The sequence below is a fragment of the Brienomyrus brachyistius genome, chromosome 2 (genome assembly GCF_023856365.1).
Source record: "Brienomyrus brachyistius isolate T26 chromosome 2, BBRACH_0.4, whole genome shotgun sequence".
NCBI classification, from domain to species: domain Eukaryota; kingdom Metazoa; phylum Chordata; class Actinopteri; order Osteoglossiformes; family Mormyridae; genus Brienomyrus; species Brienomyrus brachyistius.
The window spans coordinates 29,687,901-29,708,282 of NC_064534.1; the positions used below are offsets into that span (position 1 = coordinate 29,687,901).

The 20,382-nt window shown below is 43.3% G+C and overlaps 3 protein-coding genes across 4 annotated transcripts; 1 reads left to right on the forward strand and 2 right to left on the reverse strand.

Moving 5' to 3' along the window:
• The first annotated feature begins 2,816 nt into the window (after window positions 1-2,816).
• On the forward strand, window positions 2,817-13,064 carry smyd1b (SET and MYND domain containing 1b). Of its 2 annotated transcripts, XM_049003065.1 has the most exons (10): window positions 2,817-3,221; window positions 5,171-5,347; window positions 5,694-5,907; window positions 6,187-6,317; window positions 6,566-6,604; window positions 9,292-9,487; window positions 10,593-10,685; window positions 10,953-11,116; window positions 11,332-11,500; window positions 12,334-13,064. In XM_049003065.1, the coding sequence occupies exons 1-10, from the start codon at window positions 3,100-3,102 to the stop codon at window positions 12,487-12,489; spliced, it is 1,461 nt and encodes a 486-aa protein (XP_048859022.1). In that variant the 5' UTR covers window positions 2,817-3,099; the 3' UTR covers window positions 12,490-13,064. The 2 variants fall into 2 exon arrangements, with proteins under 2 accessions (XP_048859022.1, XP_048859031.1); XM_049003074.1 differs by lacking the exon at window positions 6,566-6,604.
• Window positions 13,065-13,386: 322 nt separating this feature from the next.
• LOC125721812 (fatty acid binding protein 1-B.1-like) lies at window positions 13,387-14,177 on the reverse strand. The gene is made up of 4 exons (XM_048997918.1): window positions 14,071-14,177; window positions 13,779-13,951; window positions 13,574-13,666; window positions 13,387-13,474 (listed from the first exon to the last, which is right to left on the reverse strand). The coding sequence occupies exons 1-4, from the start codon at window positions 14,135-14,137 to the stop codon at window positions 13,424-13,426; spliced, it is 384 nt and encodes a 127-aa protein (XP_048853875.1). The 5' UTR covers window positions 14,138-14,177; the 3' UTR covers window positions 13,387-13,423.
• A 3,315-nt stretch (window positions 14,178-17,492) lies between these two features.
• On the reverse strand, window positions 17,493-19,012 carry LOC125719309 (isotocin-neurophysin IT 1-like). The gene is made up of 4 exons (XM_048993971.1): window positions 18,963-19,012; window positions 18,501-18,620; window positions 18,081-18,285; window positions 17,493-17,935 (listed from the first exon to the last, which is right to left on the reverse strand). Exons 2-4 carry the CDS (start codon window positions 18,618-18,620, stop codon window positions 17,781-17,783), a joined length of 480 nt encoding a protein of 159 aa, XP_048849928.1. The 5' UTR covers window positions 18,963-19,012; the 3' UTR covers window positions 17,493-17,780.
• Between the last annotated feature and the right edge of the window lie 1,370 nt (window positions 19,013-20,382).

A 20,382-nucleotide genomic window follows, 5' to 3' on the forward strand; every position in this document is an offset into this window, starting at 1 on the left:
CAATATAGTGTACTACACATGCTTTCACATGGGTCTCATCCCTAGACCCAGATAACTGAGAAGACAGTGGATCAAACCGAGGTAGGGTAGCATTTAGCTCTGGACATGGCAGTCTAGGCTCTCCCTGAGCCGCCTCAGCAGGAGTGAGGAGTGCGCAGTCCAGTGACCAGTGCAGGGTCAGTTGAAGGACCTAATAGGTGCAGATCTACAAGCTTCTCCATTATGACCCTCTTAATTTCTTTTTTCTGCCAACTGCTTTGACACTGTAATGCCAAAGTGGGCCAATTTCCAACAAATCGTCTTCCTCCTCATCTCCGCTGGCGGTTCCTCCGCCTTCCTCCTCGCCCCTTTGGTGTCACCTCCGCCTCCTGCCTCGCGGTCGCCTGTGGCCCCAGCTGTTCCCACCTTCTGATGTTACCTTAAGGGTTTGCTGCCAGAGGACCACCCGGCCTGCTGGCCTTCAGAGACATGGTGAATGTTGATCTGTACACCCGAGTCGGTCACTGTGTTTGTCTCTCTACTTCCAGATACAGCTGCTGGCCTGCTACATGTCATGAGGCTCCTTCTGGAACCCACTTCTTAACATCTAGATAGACACATCGACCAGTCTTCACGGCCTAAAATGTGTTCTCAGTGTAGACTTCGACCCAGATGCCCAGCTCAGCTTCTGCAAAGAGATGCAACATATGTAGGCTGATATATTAAACATTTTCTGAAAATAAAGTGCCCAGGAGATTAATCCCATAGATTGTTTTCTTTTTTTCCCCGAAAAATTGTGGTATTTACTTATATAGGTTCACGTTGAGATATTTTACACATTTACACATTTTGTCCAAAGTGATACACAAGTGAACATACATGCTGTATCTGCATTTCCAGCGAGTGTCTGTCACAAACGCAAGGCCATCCCAGGCTGTTCTCGCACCCAAGATACAGACACAGTTCTTGCCCCAAACACAACAATATAAATAAACCTACAAACATTCCTATGCAAAATTCTTCTTAACCTGTTGATTTATTTAAAACACCACCAAAATATAAAAACAAAATTATTAAATACAACAAGTAGGACTAAAAAGGGCGAAATCTATTGAATAAATGAAAAATATAAATCAAAGCTAAAGCATCCAATGGTCAGCTTGGGAATGTAGAATAAAGTGAATTTGAAATGTAACATGAGATGGTTCTCTTTGCAAAAGTCAGATGGTCCTCTACTCATTTAAAAAATATTTCTTAGCTGCAGTGTAAATTAAAATAATGTCGAATGCTGGCAAAAGATATACGTGTCCTGCTTCTGACACCGGTGTATTGAGTGTGTGTGCCATTTTATATTTTTATTAAAAACAGAGGGATTATCCTCACCTGGGCCTTAAGGTGTAGAATGTTAAGTTGTAAAATTTGCTGACTTCAGTTGCTGAAAAGGTGGCATTATTGATAGTGCTTAAAAGCATTTTTGTATTTATGCTCTATACATTTCTCCATATACATCGATTTATATATTTATACAATGCATAGTGATATAACGAACTTCATAATTCAAAGTAACAGTTCATGTATATTAAAAACATTTCATTAGCACGAGGTATCTGGCTGCTAACTAGCTATCATCTGTTTCACAAGGAAATTTCGGAAATTTTCAAACTAGTTAGTTTGGTTCTTTTAGTTTAAAAGATTCCAACTAACTGACTGCAGTAACAAAATGACGCTGATTTGTTTTCATTCCTTTTTCCTTTTCATTTCAGTGTTTCTGCCCAGCAGCCCAGATTCTTTTGACCATTTACTGTAATTTTTATTGCTAATTCAATAACTGAGGAATGAGACATTATTCCCATGTTTAATGGGGGCTGTGGGTGGTTATCTCACCAATAGATGTTATAGATATTAGAGGGTAAATAATTCTAATGTCATGGAAAAAAAACACAGGTATTTGATTTTTTTTTTTGCTCTTTTCTGCTCCCTGATTAAACGGTGTCCTAGGCGATCACTTATGTTGTTTATGGAGCAACTCCTTATGCCCCGACCAGTACATTGTGTCATTCTGATACAGATGTTTACAGTTCTTTACAATGTTCAGGTCATTGAGGAAAAATGCTGCCCAGATGTCATTATTAAAAGGGGATGTGTATTCTGTGTGTTTAAGTTGTGGTAAGTTAAGCCAATTTTATGTATATACTGGTCATCTTGTTCCATATCTGTTGTGGTAAGATAAGATTCATTATTACAGATAATGAATTTGTAAATTTGTTTTGGGGGAATGCGACACTATCAGTCTACAGACAGTTTTAACTGCTGCTTCTAGGAACTTCCAGTGAAACGGTCACCAGTCCTTTTCTTCCAGGCACTGAACTTGAGTTTTTAATGACTTAATGCTTAGACATTATTATATTTCTTTGTCACCTTCATTTAAAGTAACTTAGAGTAGAAGGAAAGGTTCCAATTTTATTTTTTGTAATATGTGCTTCCTGGGATTTTAACGCACAACCTTTGCATTTTCACCACAATATTGGTACTTACTGAGCTACAGGATCTGCCTTTATATGGAAATTATTGGCCTTACAATGGATGACGAAGGACTGGGGGAAAAAAATGAAGACGAAACAAGTACAGGGGGAGGAAACATTTCCAGATGAAGGGAGAGAGAGAACATGCGAGAAGGAGAGTGTGCGAGAACTTGAATGAATGATATGCAAAAGACCAGAGAGTGAGCAGGTCCCATCAGCTGTCGCTCAGCTGCCACTGACAGACAGACACAGCTGTTGGATAAAAATACCCCTGGGATAACCCAACTTCTCCCGAAGGGAGGGGAGTGCGTTGGCGTGGGCCAGATTAAACTTTCCGAAAAACATTAGAAGTGGAAGGAACTGCTTCTATTGAAGTGTCCAGTAATCTCTAGCTAGATAAACCCCTAGACCGTGCGTCCCCCGTTTTAGCCCATGAGATGGTATGGCTGGAGTCAGGGCTCTATTTTAGGCAGTGGGCGGTATGGGAGTGGAACAAGCAGGTGCAGTGGTTTAGAGAGTGTGACTTGGAGTCAGTCGGCAGTAGTGTACTATAAACGTGTCCACTAATCTCTCCCTTACACACAAGAGTCAGGACAGCATGGAAAGCGTGGACGTGTTTGACGTGCCTGGGAAAGGCCGGGGTCTTAGAACCACCAAGGAGGTGTGGGCCGGAGACGTCCTCTTCGCCGAGCCAAGCTTCGCTGCCGTCGTCTTTGACAGGTGAGGCTCTCTAACCTTGAGCATGGAAGGTGGAGCTCTTAGGAAGGCATGGTGAACCTGAAGAGATGGCTTCCGTGTGAGAGTCATCTCTTCCTTACAGACTTCTGCTTGCATGCAGTCGCACGGAATCTTTGCCGAAATCCTATGGAGTTCTCTGCTTCTTTCAAAGCATCCTATTGCTCTAGCTTGACAAAATCTAAAACTGGCTGCCCTGAATCTAATTACTTGGCTCAGTACAATGAGCAAACTCTTTTATATTTTAGTCCCAGACTCTTATGTCCCATGCAGCATATGTGAATTAATCTTTGCTATCTTGTAAACATATGCTGCGTGAGATTCTTCTAGAACCTTTATGTGTGTTATTGAGATGCAGATATGGTATCCTGTAGTAGAGCGTTTCTCAATTTGGTTCACATGGACCCCAAAAGGGTGAACGTTTTTGCTCCCTCGAGGACCTTCTGGGACTTAGCGAGGACTGGGTTGAGAAACACTGGTGTAGTGTCTCAGTGACATCACATGGAGTATATCAGAACCAGTTAGGGCCCTGTGCCATCACGACCTGATTACTTTTCTCTAATGCAATATCATTTTCAATTTTTATTAGGTTAATATTGATTCACAAGTGAGGTAAAGGAAAGAGCTGCTTTAAGCAAACTGATTAGGATTCGATATAGTTACCCGCTCAGAAACGCAACACAGACAGCACAAAGATTACCGCAGGATTGGGTGCTGTCCATAACCGATCCATTCCTTTCTAAAATTTATTTCAGTGGTTAATTAACGATTCGTTTTTAATGTCTGCAGAGATAGGGTCCGATGCGTTTCATGGTACTGCATGGAAATTCATGTCACAGGACATGTATGTATCTGCAGAGCGCCACCTGCTATCTTGTACCGTGAAACGCTAGCACTGGACATTGTCTGTGCTGCAGGTGAGATAAGTAATGCCTCATATAGGTCTCTGTAACAGTTTTTGATTAGCCTTGCATGTCCATGCAACTTGTGGCACATAAATCTGAGACAGAGAATAGGGAAACGTACGGATGTTGAAGGATTTAATTCTTATTCCCCCCCCCCAGTTTAACACTGTAATACATTGTACATGCAACCCCACCTGACAATGGCCTCGCGTCTGCCAGGAAGACAGGAGTATCTGAAGTTTGCTGCTCTGAATCACGTCTACACCAGCTCTGCCCTATTTTTAGGTTGGGGATCAAGTGACGTGTGTAGTGATACTATGTGCCAAATGGCAGAGTGACACATCTGTCCACAAGCAGTCGAGGAATCTCCCCCCTCCTCAAAAAAAAGCTTTATTGTCCTTCCTGGGACTATTGGTAACAACAATGGTTCACTAAGGTTTCATCTGCCTGACAATGGGAAATGTTCCCTATTGAGTAAGCAGCCTTCTCTAAGTGAAAGTGTTTTGTTATTTTTTATCCACTGAAGCGAAGAGACCTGGATGGTGTTGGTCTTCACATCAAGAAAAGCAGAACATAGAAAATGACAAAGGCTAAAATGCCAAAGGAGCTTAGAGGCCTTTGGTTCTTCCATTTTTGTTGGGTCGGTATATATCTGCCAAAGAATTCTTGGAAGTGTCCCACCCTCACATCTTAAAACTTCAGTTATCGTTTAATCCCATTTGCTGTAGGGGTTGTCTCAACCTGTCCTCTGACTTGCACGTCGCTTTGGATGAAACTGACCGCTAAATAATTAAATGTAAAAGTTTTTTGATTGCCTGCTTGGTTGTACTTAGCATCTCAGCCGAAGGGCCACACAGAATGCTTATCCTGCGCTTATCATTTCTCACTTGCTAGCCGTGGCAATGAGGGGTTCTCAGAGGAGACGTTACTGCCGAGTTATTGGGATGTGAGCAGACAGGCCACTTCATGGGCTCTTCATCCCGGCAGCAGATTACAGGCCCTCTTCCTCTCCCTCTCTCCTTTGATCAGCATGGCTGAACATGTATGTCACAGCTGCTTCCGGCGGCAGTCCAAGCTGCACCGGTGCGGCCAGTGCAAATTCGCACAGTACTGCAACCGCACGTGCCAGCGCCAGGCCTGGGAGGAGCACAAGCTGGAGTGTGCCGCCATCAAGGCCTACGGCAAGGTGCCCAACGAAAACATCCGGTAAGGGCGATAGCAGAGGGAGGGACTTGCCAGGAGGGGCCAGGTTTATGCAGGGAACAGAGATGGAAGGGGAAAACAGTGGGAATGGAGCGGTGAGCTACGTCCATTAAGACCGTGGACTCATTCAGATACCAGGAGTGGCATTGCTTTTAATAGTCTTGAGAAAGGTATTTAGTCACTGTAATTGGTTCTATAATTTGGTGAAATGGCACATGTTGTTATTGTAATAATTGTAGATCTGTCAAAATGACAAATTAGAAAACAATAACAACAGAACTGGGATAAAAGAATGGGAATAGGTGTAGATAGAGGCTGGTGTATTAAATCACCATGTATTACTGCCAAGGCTTGCGGCTCGTATCCTGTGGCGTGTTGACAAGGAGGGAGGGATTGTGTCAGACACCCAGCTCATCTCCATCGATGATCTGGAGAATCACGTGTCTGACCTGCTCCCCGAAGACCTGAAGGACCTCAAGGTGGATGTTCTTACCTTCCTGGACTACTGGCCTCGCTACAGCAAACCTCACAAAGTGGAGGACGTCTCACATGTCCTCGGGTTGGTCTGTATCTTCAGTCCTTTCAGCTTATATATACTTTTGTGTCTTTTAAACGTTTAAAATGTTCATGAGGTTTTAGCGAAATTTATGTCATATTTAATCTTTCAGGTTACTCACCACCCTTTTATCTTCACAAACATACACAGTGCTTTTCGGCGATTCAGCGTTGATGTCTAATTTCTTAGCTCTTATGAATCAATTTTCTTTTTCTTTGTGTTAATCATTTTTCCTGTAGCTGATGTACAATTTGCACCACTCCTCCTGCATTAACTTGTGTTACAGATTAACTGTAATGGCTTTTCAATGAGTGACCACCGGGGGCTCAACGCAGTAGGGGTGGGGCTCTTCCCAAACCTGTGCCTGATCAACCACGACTGTTGGCCCAACTGCACCGTCATCCTCAACAATGGGAAGTGAGTAGCCCTGCCTCGCTTCCTGTCCAGTCCCGCTTCATGGTTGGAGGAGCAATTGACGGCTTTTGTAGCACCAGTGTGTGAGAGAGAGCAGTGAGCACTTGGGGGGGGGGTAATGAGCAATATGATGGGAGTGTGTTGAGTTTGGCGGGTGTATGAGTGTGTGACAGGGAGAGGAGAGCTTGTGTAGGATCCATGCTGAACTATTAGCTGTCTATAAATCAGTTCGCTTTTGTTTTGTCTTTCAGTCAGACAGCTGTGAACACTCTATTTCATACTCAAAGGAGGTGGGTCTGTTTGGCGTGACCCCCCCCCCCCACACACACACACAAATGTTCCCACCTACTTAGTCTGCTACCTCTCACACCCCCAAACATAACCTAATCATGCTGATATCAGCTGACTGTAATCACAGTCACTTTTCTGTTTTAAACATTGTTTCTGTTCCGTGTTTTTCTTTAATTTGTAAGTTTCTCATTTGAGAATCTTCTCTGTCACAAGAACACCTTAAAATGAAGAACAAATAGTCAGAGGGTCAAAATTAAGGGTCCAGGAGAGGATAATTGAATCAAGTTTGCTGATGGTGGAATAGAATAAGTGTGTTGGATGAGGTGTTCAGAACAACCACTCCAGATATTTCAGCTAAACCCAGCAGAAGCTTAACAATACAGTATGTGATAAATAAAAACAGCCTTTGGCAGCTTTTAGCTGCTAGTGCTAACAGCAGACATTCCACTTCTCGCAGAAGTTCCGGAAGTCTCTCACAAATCGAGGGCGGCTCCGTGACGCCCACAAATGATGTATATTGTCCCAGAAATCTGTTGTTCTGCTATTCGACAGCAGTAAAATGACCTGGCAAGAAGTTTCACCACTGCAACCATGTCCCACTCGGTCAACAAATGGTTAGCAAATGTTACGGTCATCGCCTCGTCCTGCTCTCTCCCACCTTGTCTACCAGCAGCTCCTATGCCCTGGCTGGGCGGTTTCTAATTCTTAAATACCATCTCACCATTCAAACATTATACCTTGGTATATGAAATTTGAAAGGTGTTTTTAAAAGCACTGCTATTCAGGTACTATTCAGGGCGAGGTGGGGGGTATATTCATTAAATGGGGGGTATTAGCGTGGTATGGGCAGTACCATAATACTCAATTCCTCCCTAAAATCAATATGCCTAAGGTGGGATGTCTGTAACAGGTGTGGTGGGTACTTGATGATTTAGGAGAGCTATTTTATGATATAGTCCTTAGTGACATTCCACACTCATCAGTTCCATTTAAGGGTAAACAAACAGTCCTAGCTGCTGTTTTACAGAGTACCATTCATTTTAATCAAGGACTTGGGTATTTCAGGTGTTCCTCCACAGAGCAGTCAAGCCCATCTGTCTCGTCAATCCACCTGTCCCACCGTGTCCAAAGGCAGCTGCTTGTCCTGTCTATTTGTCTGCCTGTCCACCATTTTGTCTGTCCCGCCATCGCTGTCTCCAGTTGCCTCACCTTTGTATGTCTGCATGCTGTTTCCCACTGATTTGCCAGCCAGCAAATACTTCTTGCCCTATGTCTCTCAATTTTCATTCTACCTGTTTTTGTGTGTAGCTATTTGATCATTCTGCCTTTGATAACTCTCTCTCTCTCGCTCCCCAAATCTTTGCTTGTCTGTGGAGCTTGTTGGTAGCGATAACCAAGCCAACTGGGTCTGTGCTCTTACTGGTAGCTCCTTCTTGTCTTATGGTTTGAGCCAAAACACACCCCCCAGCCAATGGAATTAACTGATACAGCTCTTCTGATAACTCACACTAAAGCGACTAATGTGGCATGGGTGTGACCCTGAGGAGAGACAGGGCTTAGATGACAGCAGGAAAACTTAGCACAGGAATTAGTGTAGATGCTAGGAATGTACACAGGAGGGTGTTGAGACACGGGTTATTAGCAGGGATGGGCATAACATGAATGCAAGTAGGCATTCACCTTTAAAAACGATATGTGCAACAATCGATTCTGGTAACAGTGTAAATGCGTACTTATCTTATGTGATATAACAAGAGAATACCCTGCATTTTAACCTGTATACCGCAAATGAAGTCGAGTTAGCATATAAAGATTAAAATGCCTTACATTTTGTTTTCATATCCGCGCAAATTAACATAAAATAAGTACGGATTTATACTGTTACCACAATCAATTGTCGCAAATATCGTTTTTAAAGATGAATGTGGATATGCATACAAATTATGTCCTGGTTATTAGATAGATAAATATCATATACAGCTCTGGAAAAAATTAAGAGACCAATTTCTATAATTTTTAAATCAGCATTTTTAAATCCTAGTCTAATCCTGGTTCTGCTGGCGAAAGGCTAAACTGACTCCAGGCTCAGACAGCAGAACACAAGAACGAGATGAAGTAGGAGACACTGGCAGTAAGCAAAAACCAGCCAGGTAGAGGGCAGCAACTCTCTAATGCCAGAGATGACCGTCAACTTATCTGGTAGTGCCTCATAAATCAGAGGATGACCTCAAGTGACCTTCAAACAGAATGGGAAACAGTAAGTGAGGTGCACTGCTAGGACAGTTCATAACAGGCTTCTAGAAGCAGGACTGAAGACCCATAAAACAAGGAAGAAGCACTTCATCACTGAGAAGCAGAGAAGAGCCAGGCTGCAGTTCACAAACAAGTGTATATTTTTACACAAGTGCATACCCATAAACTGAGAAATGAGTGAAACAAAAAAATTTGCTGTGGTCTGTTAATTTTTTCCAGAGCTGTATCTGCTCTGTCTGAGCAGAATATTTGGAATTGTAAGCGGCGGGTCATTCAGGTGTTAATGTGGTCCACCAAGCTGTCACCAGCAGACGCACCGTCGTCACACAATGGTACAAAATGTTGGGTCTTCATGGAATTTCCATAAGACCATCCTGCCCCATCTCCCTTTGCTTGCATCCCTTCCCAAAATCACCCTTATCCTCCCCCTCAGGATTGAGTTGCGGGCCCTGGGGAAGATCAACACGGGGGAGGAGCTGACGGTGGCCTACGTGGACTTCCTCAACGTTTCCAGCGAGCGGCAATTACAGCTTAAGCAGCAGTACTTCTTTGACTGCAGCTGCAAACACTGCACCGAGCACATCAAGGATGATCTCATGATGGCCGTAAAGGAGGCGGATGACAATAAGGTGGGGGGGGGGGGGGGGGGCTTTGGGGCTTTCAGGTGTTACCAAGAACAATGTGGACATATCTGTCTATCAGACACATCATAGCAATATGGCTTTAACTCGCTTCACGGATCCTAATGCGACACCCCATCTCGAAAACAGCTCAGACAACATTACATGAACTTCAGGAGCATAGCTTGATTGTTTACCACATAAAGTAACATTATCTCTGTCAGTCACATTTGTGGAACAGCGTGTGTCTGTCAGACTGAGTGTGACCGTCTGTCCCCAGCCTCAAGCTGAGTGCACCTCCGTCACCCCTCTGTCCGCCACGTTCCTGTTAGTCAGTACAAGAAAGTTTGTTAATGGTTATAAATAGAGCACTTGGCCACAAAGCAGTGAAACTTTTTATGGCTTGGAGTAACACTAAAGGACCCCTCAGAGGGCTGGGAGACTGGAAAGATCAGAAAGTCTTTCTAGCAGCCAATGGAAACTCTCTTGACAAATATTGCAGCATTCTGCTCTTTAGAAGAGACTTTCATCACCTGCTATAATTAGTAGGCAACAGCAATAGTGGATGCAGCCCTGATAAGGCACTGCAGTTAAATTGAGCCATTGAGATTAAGCAGAACATTATACCACCAGAACGAGCTCAGGCCAGCAGCCACAAACCAGTGAGAGCCCTTCTCTTACTGGCTTATTAAGGGCTCCCACATGTCTGGTTTTCCCCCCAACAGTCTGACTTTCAGGAACCCTATAAGCTGAATTTAAGCATAAATGAGCCCCAAAATAATTATATATCGTTCTGAGCTCTTTTTACTAGTAAAATTAGGGGAAAGCATCCAAAGACGATTTCATAGAATTCTTTCTATTAAGTGTGCAAGATCAAAAACACCATATTTTCTTAAATTACACAATACAAGACATTGATTATGATCAGAAAATGACAACTTTTTCATAACTGAAATTGTTTTAGTACTTCATGCCTCTATCAAGAAATTGTGTTTACTTAGTGGCGCCATCTAGTGTACACGGACCATCATATCAGGCAGCTATTTGGTAGCGTTCAATGTGAAAGTGCATGAATATTAGAGCTACCATAACAATCTCTATTAACCTCTCTTAGCCATCTGAGGAGGAGGTGAAGGAGGTGACAGAGTATAGTCTGAAGATGCTGGAGAAGATAGAAAAAGCTCGTGTTGAAGGGGACTATCATGAGGTAGAACAACCTGCATTCATTGTCTGTCCTGCGTTTGTTTCCTTCATGTTTACTTTACCATTTACAAGGGAAAAATAAGTTTCATCATCAATTTAATCTTTAAAGATATCTTGTTCACTTAATATTATCTTCATATTTAACAATAAAGTAAAATCAGCAATGAAAGGAAAGGAGCCACGAAGCTTTGTCATATACTGGCCCGTTTTCAGCGATCAAATGTTGAAGATTGGGGTTTCACATTGTTCCTGTGGCACCCACACCTCCCAGGTGGTAAAGACCTGCCGGGAGTGCCTGGAGAAGCAGGAGAAGGTGCTGGCCGACACCCACCTGTACATGCTGCGCGTGCTGAGCACGGCCAGCGAGGTGCTGTCCTACCTGCAGTTCATTGACGAGGCCGCCACGTACTCCCGCCGGATGGTGGAGGGTTATATGTGAGTACGCCCAACCCTGTCTGCCTGGGGGGGGCTCTCATCAGATCTCATCTCTTTGAGTAATTCAGACCCTGTTAGAACTGAATTGAAAGTTTACTGCACATTTTATTTTTTTATTATTTTTTATTGTTTTATTATTATTATTATTATTTATTTTATTTTTTTTTGCGATAATGTACCCTTTTAACGACGTTATGTGTCTTATACCCACTCAGGAAGCTGTATCACCCCAACAATGCAGCGCTGGGCATGGCTACCATGAGAGCAGGGGTGACGCACTGGCAGGCTGGTCTCATCGAGGTTGGACATAGTATGATCTGCAAAGCTTACGGCATTATAATGATCACCCACGGGCCAACCCACCCCATCACCCAGGACCTGGAGGTAACCTCTGAGCCCAGTTAAGCCACACGTGAGGGGGGGCTGTGTGCAGTGTGCAGCTTGGCAGGCTACAGATCTGCACCTATGGTGGGTTCATATGCTGCGTGTAGCAGAGTAATCATATCACCATTGGGCCCTAGAGCAAGGATCTCAACTGCTAAAGTGTCTGCTAAGTGCCTGCTAAATAGCATGTTCCCAGTGGGCCGGTTTTTGACTCCCTTAACCCCGGCATTATACAGCCCGTATACCTGTCGGTCAATCTTGCTGTATTTCCAGGTCGATTGCAGGAGGTGATTATTGGATGATTCTTTATTGCATTGGTTGCCAACTGGTTGATTGCAATTAGGGGGACTGAGGGGGACTATCCCCACCCACCCTTCAGCAGCAAATTCCTTTTGACTTTTGGTTGCCAGTCCGCCCCTGATATTAATGAATTACAAATGCCGCTACATTCGACTAAACAGCGACTGGGAGACCTAGTGGCCATGATTTATTGTATCTGTTCGTCTGAAGCAGCACATTCCACAAAGGCAGATATCAGCAAGAGAGCCATCTTTAGTAAAACCAACTTGAGCTGCTCATATTTCCTGTTGCTGCTTTTTATCTTCGTACCCGTGTCACTATACATAAATCCCGCCACGTCAATCTTACTTCAGCCTGAGTGCAATCAATGAATCGTGACCTTTGTTTGCAAAATTGCAAAGAAATCAGCAACTTTTCATTAAGCAGCACATGCAGGTGTCCTTGAAGTGTCATTGAACTGATTGTCTGAGGGTAAAGCCGTCAGCGGCAATAAACCGGGGGTCTCTGAGCCAGATTCCCGTTCTGCTCGACAGGCCATGCGCAGGCAGACAGAGATGGAGATGCGCATGTTCCAGCAGAACGAGTACGTCTACCACAGCATGCGAGAGGCGGCCCTCAAGAACCAGCCAATGACCATGAGGCCGGAGCCCGTGGAGGAAGGCATCAAGAACCTCTTCCGGAGGAAATGACCTCGCTGCCGTCACTTACTTCCCTTTATGCAGTGTACCTTATCATCCATCAAACATTTTTTAAACAGTAAAAGAAACTTTGAGGAATCGCAGAAACAATTTGGCAGACCTGCCACAATCAGCAGCAGCATCCATTGCTTCTATTCCAAAGAAACCTCATGGTTTTAAGGAACCATAAAGTTCACCAATTGAATGTTGCTACCGTTGAGTCTTACAAAGGCGCTCCCACCCTCTGCCAATAGCAAACCAGACCATCCCCAGCACGGAAAGTTGGGCTACATTCCGGTGTGATTCTGAAGTACAGTATGTCACTGCTTAACCCACAGCAACTTAATTTATTAGTAATTCACTAGCTGGGGCTTTGGTTTGACCCTTCCTTGTCAACCTGAAACCACCTGAGCTGAGGCAGTACACATGCACAAGACAGCCAAAGCGTTGCAGCTGTACGCGGTATGTGTTAGTGCACTAATTATTAATGGGTGATGCTGTCAAAGTTGTACCAGACATGAATTAAAAGTTAGTCATCTGAAGGCTCTGTTGAATGATAAATAAAATAATAATTGATACTTCATTGATCCCTGTGGGGAAATTATCTTTATGTCTCCCTTAACTTGCTCTTTGTGAAGTAAACTGTCTGTGGAGGGCAGCCACCCTCAGTGGTGCCCAGGGATCTGGGGGGGGGGGGGGGGTTAAGGGCCTCGCTCAAGGACCCGCAGACGTGTTGAGGCTGGGCTTGATCTGTGACCTGCTGATTACACGCACACAGGCTTAGCCTGCTGCCCCACACACTGCCCCCTGGTGAATGATAAATACCTGCTGATCAACTCAGGCATTGAAGACACGGGTAATTAAGGAACAAGTCACAACACAAACTGTTTTTTTAATGATTTTTTTTACAGTTTATTTGCATCATGCCACATAGAGCCCTGCAGCTCTACATGCGTTTGCTGATCCCCTTGTATGTCACGCCTCCTAAAATCAAAGACTGAAACGAAAGCAAAAATGTAGGAGATAAGACAACTGTCCACAAAGGAGCAGGAACAGCGGTGCTCATGCAGCCGGGAAACTTCCCAGTCATACTTACATTGACTAGCGTATTCTCATCGACAAGTTCAGTCACAGACTCAACACCATTCAGCAACGCCGTCAGCTTGTTACCCTCCAGTCTCACGACAGTCTGAAGAAAGTTCAGAGTCAAGTGCAAAGTCCGGTGAGTTGTAATGTTTGGGGGGGGGGGGGGGGACAAGCAGTTGCGATTATGATCAAGTGCTGCATTTAATCATTCTCACCTTGACCTTTTCTCCTGTTATCATCTCCAGCTCGGTTGGTTGTCCCACGGTGAAGGAGTTGACTAGAACCTTGGCTCCCGTCGTTATGGTCACTTTGAATTGGTCACCACTCTGCTCGATCTCCGAGATGCTCTTTATTTCTTTATTTTGTTCGATAAGTTCATCAGGGAGACCTGGGGAATTAATTTTATTGTGTGGGATGGCGACAGTCGGTGTAGTTGATTTAGAAGGCGATTAAACTATTAGATTGTTTTTAGTAAGTCGAACAATAACTAAGTTTCCAGTCACTTACCGATCATCTTCATGAAAGGCTCGAAATTCTCACGAGAACGTAGTTCATATTTTCCGGTAAATGCCATTTTGAACGAAATGAAAAGGTGACATCTAATTTTGACGAAACCTTATATATATCCATTCAGCGGCGACTAATCATTAACTGAAAGGCGGAGTTTCGTCTTTTTCTCTCTTAGCGCAGAAAGGCTGGTGATTAAATTGATATGCGATTGGAAACACTGCAGTTCTGGTCAAACACATTTTTGCAAAGATTAATATTGTAAGTGGGGATTGTAGCTTGTATGGCGTTCTGGGTGAACACAACCCCATGCTCACCAACAAAAAAAGGCTCATTACTGAACTAATCATCATTTCATAATTTTTATGAAGTCATTCAAATATAATAATATAGCATATATAGCAAAAAAATAAATTAACGAGTCTAGAAAAAATTATATAGATATACAAATAAATTCTTTATCACACAAATTCATAAATAGAATAATAGACCTACAGAATAACTTATTACACTGCAAACACACACAAACACTCAGACACACAAATGTCATCCAAATGTCATTTAAAACCCGACCTTTCCTGCCTTCCTTGATGCAAAGTCATCAATTACATCATGGTATGAAATCTGCCCTACATTTACATGGTTCACCTTGGTGGTGTGCCGACAGGTTTTTAGCTTATTAACGAATTCACACAACCCACACCCAGTTACGTCCGTAAATTTATATATTTGCTTCATTGTAAATTAATTGTGGCTTATCTTGGTAAAATTTCTTAGTGTAGTTTTGTACAAAGTAGGTGTAGTTAAAAATTAGAGGTGCGCTATGTCACCCCCCTTCTCCCCCTCCCCGTTCCCGCTGCTGTAGTGAAATTCGAAGTCAGCCTATCCATACCCCCAGCCCATCTCTCTCACGTCTGAATGTGCTGACACGGTGGTATGACGTCATTGAGTTGACTGCTACGAAAACCGACTGCGCAAATGTACCATTTTTTTAAACTTTTTTTTTTTATTTCGATCGCCCAAAAGACAGAAGAACCGCAGGAGAATTCCAAAAAATGTATTTATTTTATTACAAATCCAAATATTCAATACTCCTTCCCATAGCGCCAAATACACATTAGGAAGGAAGGAAATTATTATAATGCTTAAAAATTATATAATGCTTAACAACTGTCACGATGGGGCCTGATCGCTCAGGCAGGCGATGCGGGCAGGAAACAGGCGGAATTAGGGGTAACTGGGGATTTAATCAGGACGAACATCGACTAACATCAATGACGGACAAGGGACACAGGCAAGACTTGGACTTAAATAGACAGGACTGATCAAAATAACTAGACACAGCTGATTACGATCAGGGAAGCACACGTGGATAATCCGGGGGGCGTGGCACACACGAGGATCGTACGAGCCGGGTATGACAAACAACTCTGGGTAGCATCCAGGTTATGTACCATTGACTAGAGCTTCTGAACATCAAAAGGAGCCCACCTCTCCTTCAGTCTGCCACCTACATAACAATGTCAAGCACCATCATAACCCCAAAAGGGGGGAGGGGGGCACTGTAACAATACATTAAGTAAACAAATAAAACACATTTGACAGTAAAAAAAATAAATAAATGACTAATTAACAGAAATTCACAGCACGTTTTATTTAACCACACTGTCCCCCTGTCAGCACAACCCCACCCCCAACCTGCACCATGTTGAGTCATCCATTGACTGGGTACCAACATGAAACACCCAGGATTTGGCCATGGGACATTTTTAATGGTTACTCTGCTCACCTTAAGTTTGAAACATCCCCTGTAATGAACTAATCAATACATCAATGTTTTAATTAATAACACAGCATCAGTTTACAAAATTGTTTCAGCTTCATGCACAAACATTTTACCTTAAAAAATAATGGGGTAGCACATTTGCCTGGTGAGTGCTGTCTCAGGTATACTAGTCACAGTTATATTCATTTTTGTTCTGTTGGCCATTACTGTGTTTGTATTTGCAGCCCCATTTGTCACTAGTTGTCTTTAAACTTCCTAAAGCCATTGAAGGTAACATTGTTGCACAAAAATACAAGTTTTAATTATGTAATTTGTTATTTTTATGGTATTTGCTTTCTTAGTCTGGTCAATGTACTGATCAATTTACTATTTATAGTCATAGGAAATTGATTACATGGTTATGGTTTATGTTAAGTGATGTAAAATTATCAAGCCTTTATCTTCCCCCATAAAGATGATGACATGCTACTGCCGATATTCCACTGCTTGTACAGATAAGCCTGCTATCAGAGCTTTTGTTCCCTGGACTGTGACCTTGTGGAAGGGGCAATAGCTTAGAAGTGCGATACATACTGACAGTTCAGCGGTGTTCTGTACAGTATATATATGCACCTCGCCAAAAATGTGCTAGGATTCCCCGAAGACCCCAGACACATCTATAGCTAGACTGAGTATGAATAAGCCTGAGGTAGAATCGTCCACATTTTTTCTTTGGTATCTGTCTCTGAATGTAATTCTAATCACCGGTGATCAATAGATAAGATTAATGTCAAGGACAGGAAATGGGGCTCTGTTAGTTAAGGGTTGTTATATGAAACCCAGTGTATAATGTATTAGCGTTCAGGTGTCCCATCCTGTTCTGCTTTGTAAGACATGCACAGGTGAACCCAAAGCTTGGGCTGAGAGTACAGGGTGAGCTCTATGTCCAGCTTCCCAGAGCATTTCCCGGAGGGGGGGGGGGGGAATGATTAGCTGTCAGATAAGCTAATCATTATCCCCATGCTGGTGTGGTTTTGGGCAGATCAGTTGAAAACAGTAACTCTGAGGAACCTGTACAGACAGCAGCATCCTTTACTTAGCTGGTCTTTTTTTAGGTTGATGTCTAAGTGTCTTATATCTGTAACGTGAGAACAGATGAGAGGTGCCCCTGACTTTGGACTCACTAACACAGCAGATTACAGATAACGCATCGTAAAAGATAACAGCCCTTGTCGAGTTAGGGCCACTTTCTTGCTTATGTTTACCATAGCTGACTTATATAGATATAGTTCCCAGTCTCATTTCCTCAGTGTGTAATTTCTGCTCAAAAGTAGACAGAAGCGCCAATCATAGCTAAAATGTAACAAAGCCCTCCTGCAATAAAGGACATTTTTTTCATAACTTTTTTTTATTAGCAGTGGTCTTATGTATCTCAATTAAACTGCCCTGCATGCGACATTCTTTGAAAATGTAATAAATGGAGAATGGAAATAAACATATTGGTCCTCTTAGAGTATGAATATCCTGTTATGGTTTGAGTGTCAGACTTGGAAACTCATAGCTCTAGTGTCTAGTGAGACCCTATGACATCAGATTGAATTATAAATCTGATTTTGAGTCAGTCTCAAGTTGAAGTATATCTCACACAATTCTGAACCACAGAGAAGATCTCAATAGCTTTATTAATCACATAGATATTTTTTACAGTCGGTCAATGTTTACAATAGATCAGCAGATGATTACAAGCCATTTTATACACAGATATTTATATTAGATTGTAGTATAAAGTCAATGTACAGGTGTTTCACATCCTGAAAGGCTGGACATGTTCCGGGATGAAGTGCTTAGAAGAAGCATGTAAGATTTTGGGGGCAAATCAGCACCAATCTCTTTGTTTTTTCATCCCAGTCCTATGTAACCATACCATCTCAGCTTCTGGAAAATCCTACTGGGGGAGCCCCTGGGGAGGGGTGCGGCCAGTTAGGTGGAGAAGTCTCATGAAGACGTCTCCGCCAAGGTTGGGGCCGCTGTTCTCGGAGCGGCCGACTTGACTGTCATCACCATCTCCGTCCATGCAAGATTGGTCAACGCTGCAGCTCTCTGTTAGGAAAGAATCGGATGGGGATAACGATGGTCGCACAGGCTTCAGTCATGACGAAGTGAAAAGCAAGAAAACACTGCTAAGTATGCAGGACTAAATGCATGTGGTGCAGTACTGAGTGAGTCGCTTGGGACCTGCACTGACCTGTATCACAGCAGACGCCCGGGGCGGCGCAGCGTCCGCCCTCGGCCCCGCACACCTTCCCTCCAGCCTTGCAGGGACTTGGCAGGTAGTTCTCCTCCAGACAGCGCACAGTCTCTGGGGAGCCGACATAGCAGCCCATCCCCTCCCCACAGCAGATGCTGGGGCCAAAGCAGCGGCCCCTGCCCCCGGGGCCACATGTCGAACACTGGCAAAAAAGATTTAAGAAAACCAACGAGAAAAACAATGATTAGTTCATTAATTGTTCAGCAGGTGCTGTGTTCTCTATGACAAAGCATTTCTTTGATTTAACATCCAAATATAATGTTATTGTATTAAGTCACATTTAAATTGGCAGTTTGTCGGCAACTGACAAATACAGCAAGAAGGTGCGGAAAGTGGCTGGTCTAGACGGGCTCCTACCCTGCGTGACGGAAAGTCCAACAGAGACCTTTTTCCCCCGATGGGGCAGTTGGAGATGTAGCAGGCCATGGAGACGGACAGCAGGCTCAACAAGCACACCGACACGGTGGTTCCGGACATCTGTGTCAAAAAGAAGGGCGGTAAAGAGGAGAGGAGAATGGGATGAAAGGAAAGGCAGAAGTGTAGCACAAGGTGTCCATTCTGTTGCCGCAATGTGACGTGATTATTCAGTCCTGTGGCTTAGAAAGTAAGAAATACAATCACGTGAGACCAAATAAAGTAGCTCTTTCTATCCTCATTGATCAAAATCTGAGTAAAATGTACTTAAAGAATTCTATCATGAAATCCTGCAGGCAGACAGTAAAAATAACATGATCAGACAGCTTGTAACATGGACATAACATTTGTTTGAATAAGCGAAATGGCTGAATGAAGAAATAATAATCATGATAGGAGACTTACCGTGTGCTGAGGTCTTGGATGAGCAGAGTGACCTAGTGCTTGATAGAGGAGATGTGTGAGGATCTTTGTCTCACTGTGAGACCATTTATACTCTGCTCTGTGCTCAAGAGAGTGACATGGGCACCGTACAGTCACTTAAGGTTAATGAGTGTCTGCTAATCACCCTGACATTAATAAAGACCTCTGATTAGGCTAAAGAATGCCTGAGATCTGGGGGTACAGTCATTAGTTAGTGACCTGGGAACGTGACCATGCATTCGAGAAGAGGGATGAATGGCAGGGAGGGAGGAAGTCAGAGATTCAGCACCGGTGCCCCTCCCAGCAACTGTTTGTGGAAAGTATTTGACATAAGCCATCATTAAGACCACACCTACGGCCAACAAAGATTTATGCCATGACTGATGGACATCATTTTAAAGGTAAATGCATTTAGATTTTAGAGTTCATCGCCAGTGAGGTTTGGAAAGTACCACACTGCAAACGTAAAGATGGGGAGGGGGGTACCTCTGTTTAAAGAACAGGGCTTGCAACCAGGAAATAGCAAATATAAATCAAAAGCGGTGAGACAAACGATCAACTGAACGCCATGCCTGAACATATACACACGCCCATAAAGGTACAGTCACGCAGACGGCCCAGCACATCCTGTGATGGCTGCAACCCTGATGCACTTAATGGCCACTATGAATTGATGTCCATCGGCCAGGTCAACAGGTTAATAGCATTAACTTTCAAATTAGCAGAGTTTATGGTAATCAGCAGTCAATGAGAGTGTTTCCACAGTTGCAATAAGAAGCGTTCAATTATATATTACCTTATTAGCAATTGCTTAATTACTAGAGTTAGAGAGGCTAAATTCTGCAAAAAGAAGGGAATCCGTACACCCAGCCACGTCAGAAAAGTTGCCAACTCCTTTAACAGACCAGTTCTCATCTGTCCATCACACAATTCTGACCAAACGAGCATTTAGAACAGGAATGCAGGCCACATGGACCACACAACTCTGAGCAAAGTCTGAAGTGATACGTATACTGCGTTCTAATATAGAATTCTGAATATATATTACTGTCCGTGATTACATGCAAAATGATGAGTAAATTTACTGCAGAATGGAGAAAGTAAATTTGTAAACTATTCAAAATATTTCTTGATTTAAATTAATGTGATTACACTTCTATTATTATATAATTAACATAAAGTACTTGATGAAACCCTAAAAGTGAGTCGCTCGTCCGACCCTCCCATGTGCCGCCCTTGCCACTTCGTGTGGAATCCCTATGTGATCAGCTGTTGCTGCCATTAGTTCTGTGTATTGAAGTCTGCGTTTAAGTATGTTTCCCCAGTCCGGTCATTAATATCTGCCGTCTTATGTTCCTGAGTGCCTTATCCCGACTAAATCCCTCGATTCTTCGTCTCCCTA